General features: G+C 51.6%; 1 protein-coding gene across 1 annotated transcript in view; it reads left to right on the top strand.

The window, feature by feature from the left end:
• Positions 1 to 1,425, top strand: part of LOC106806285 (probable ubiquitin carboxyl-terminal hydrolase FAF-X) — a gene marked incomplete in the record, with an annotated part of 50,954 nt that overhangs the window by 31,632 nt on the left and 17,897 nt on the right. The window contains 1 exon segment of the mRNA XM_014808169.1: positions 465 to 638. Within this exon segment, the coding sequence (XP_014663655.1) occupies positions 465 to 638 (174 nt within the window).

Raw genomic sequence — 1,425 nt, 5'->3', positions numbered from 1 at the left:
TGCTGCTGCTGCTGCTTCTTCTTCTTATTCTGCTCCTGCTGCTGCTGCTATTGCTGCTGCTGCTGCTGCTGCTTCTTCTTCTTATTCTGCTCCTGCTGCTGCTGCTATTGCTTCTGCTCCTGCTGCTGCTGCTTCTTCTTATTCTGCTCCTGCTGCTGCTGCTTCTTCTTATTCTGCTCCTGCTGCTGCTGCTTCTTCTTATTCTGCTCCTGCTGCTGCTGCTGCTCCTGCTGCTGCTATGTCTGCTGCTGCTGGTGCTACTGCTTCTGCTGCTGCTGCTGCTTCTGCGGCTGCTGCTGCTGCTGCCACTGCTACTGCTGCTTCTGCTGCCACCGCTGCTGTTGCTTGAACTGTACGGGGGTGTGTGTGAAGGGCTGGCTGCTCACATCTGCATTAATTGTACGCCACCGCACCGACGCGGCGTTTGTCGTAACTCGCACGTTTCTCTCTCGCGCGTGTCTCAGGCTGTGGGGCGAGCCGGTGAACCTGCGTGAGCAGCACGACGCGCTGGAGTTCTTCAACAGCCTCGTCGACAGCCTCGACGAAGCCCTCAAGTCCCTCCAGCAGAAGCCGCTCATGTCCCGCGTTCTCGGCGGCTCCTTCGCCGACCAGAAGATCTGCAAGGAGTGTCCGCACAGGTGAGGACGTTTGCCGGGGCGACGACGACAGGGGGGGGGGTTGCCGGGGGCGACGATGACAGATGAGGGCGCTTGCCGGGGGCGACGACGACAGGGGGGGGTTGCCAGGGGCGACGACGACGGGGGGGTTGCCAGGGGCGACGACGACGTGGGGGGTTGCCAGGGGCGACGACGACAGGAGGTTGCAGGTGGCGACGGCGACGGAGAGTTGCCGGGGGCGACGGCAACGAAGGATTGTCGTAGGCGATGATGATGGGGGGTTGCTGGGGGCGACGGAGGGTTGCCGGGGGCGGGGGCGACGATGGCGGGGATTCATCATTGCTGGAGGCTGGTAAAAATTGGCTGAAGAATTGTTGCTACTCCTGCCATATATATAGGAGTGGCTCTTTTACAGAAAGTTGATGTATATACTTCCAAGGAACGTAACACGCACTCTGAATGATTGTGTATGTTGCATTATTTTTGTTCTCATAGCCTGTGTTTGTTGTTACACTATAATGATTATGCATATGATTGTGTATTTTATTTGTTAAATGATGTATACCTGCTATTAAATTATATAGTATTGTGTTTAAATGACTTGTTACCCAAGATTTCTACTTGGTGAAGAAAATTCCTACTTGTAAATATAGTTATTAGTATCGTATCATGATGTAAATATAGTTATTAGTATCGTATCATGATGTAAATATAGTTATTAGTATCGTATCATGATGTAAATATAGTTATTAGTATCGTATCATGATGTAAATATAGTTATTAGTATCATATCATGATGTAAATATAG

This window comes from Priapulus caudatus, unplaced genomic scaffold (assembly GCF_000485595.1).
Source record: "Priapulus caudatus unplaced genomic scaffold, Priapulus_caudatus-5.0.1 Scaffold152, whole genome shotgun sequence".
NCBI lineage: Eukaryota > Metazoa > Priapulida > Priapulimorpha > Priapulimorphida > Priapulidae > Priapulus > Priapulus caudatus.
The sequence above is the reverse complement of the archived record's forward strand: the minus strand, read 5'-3'. Positions and strand labels throughout refer to the sequence as shown.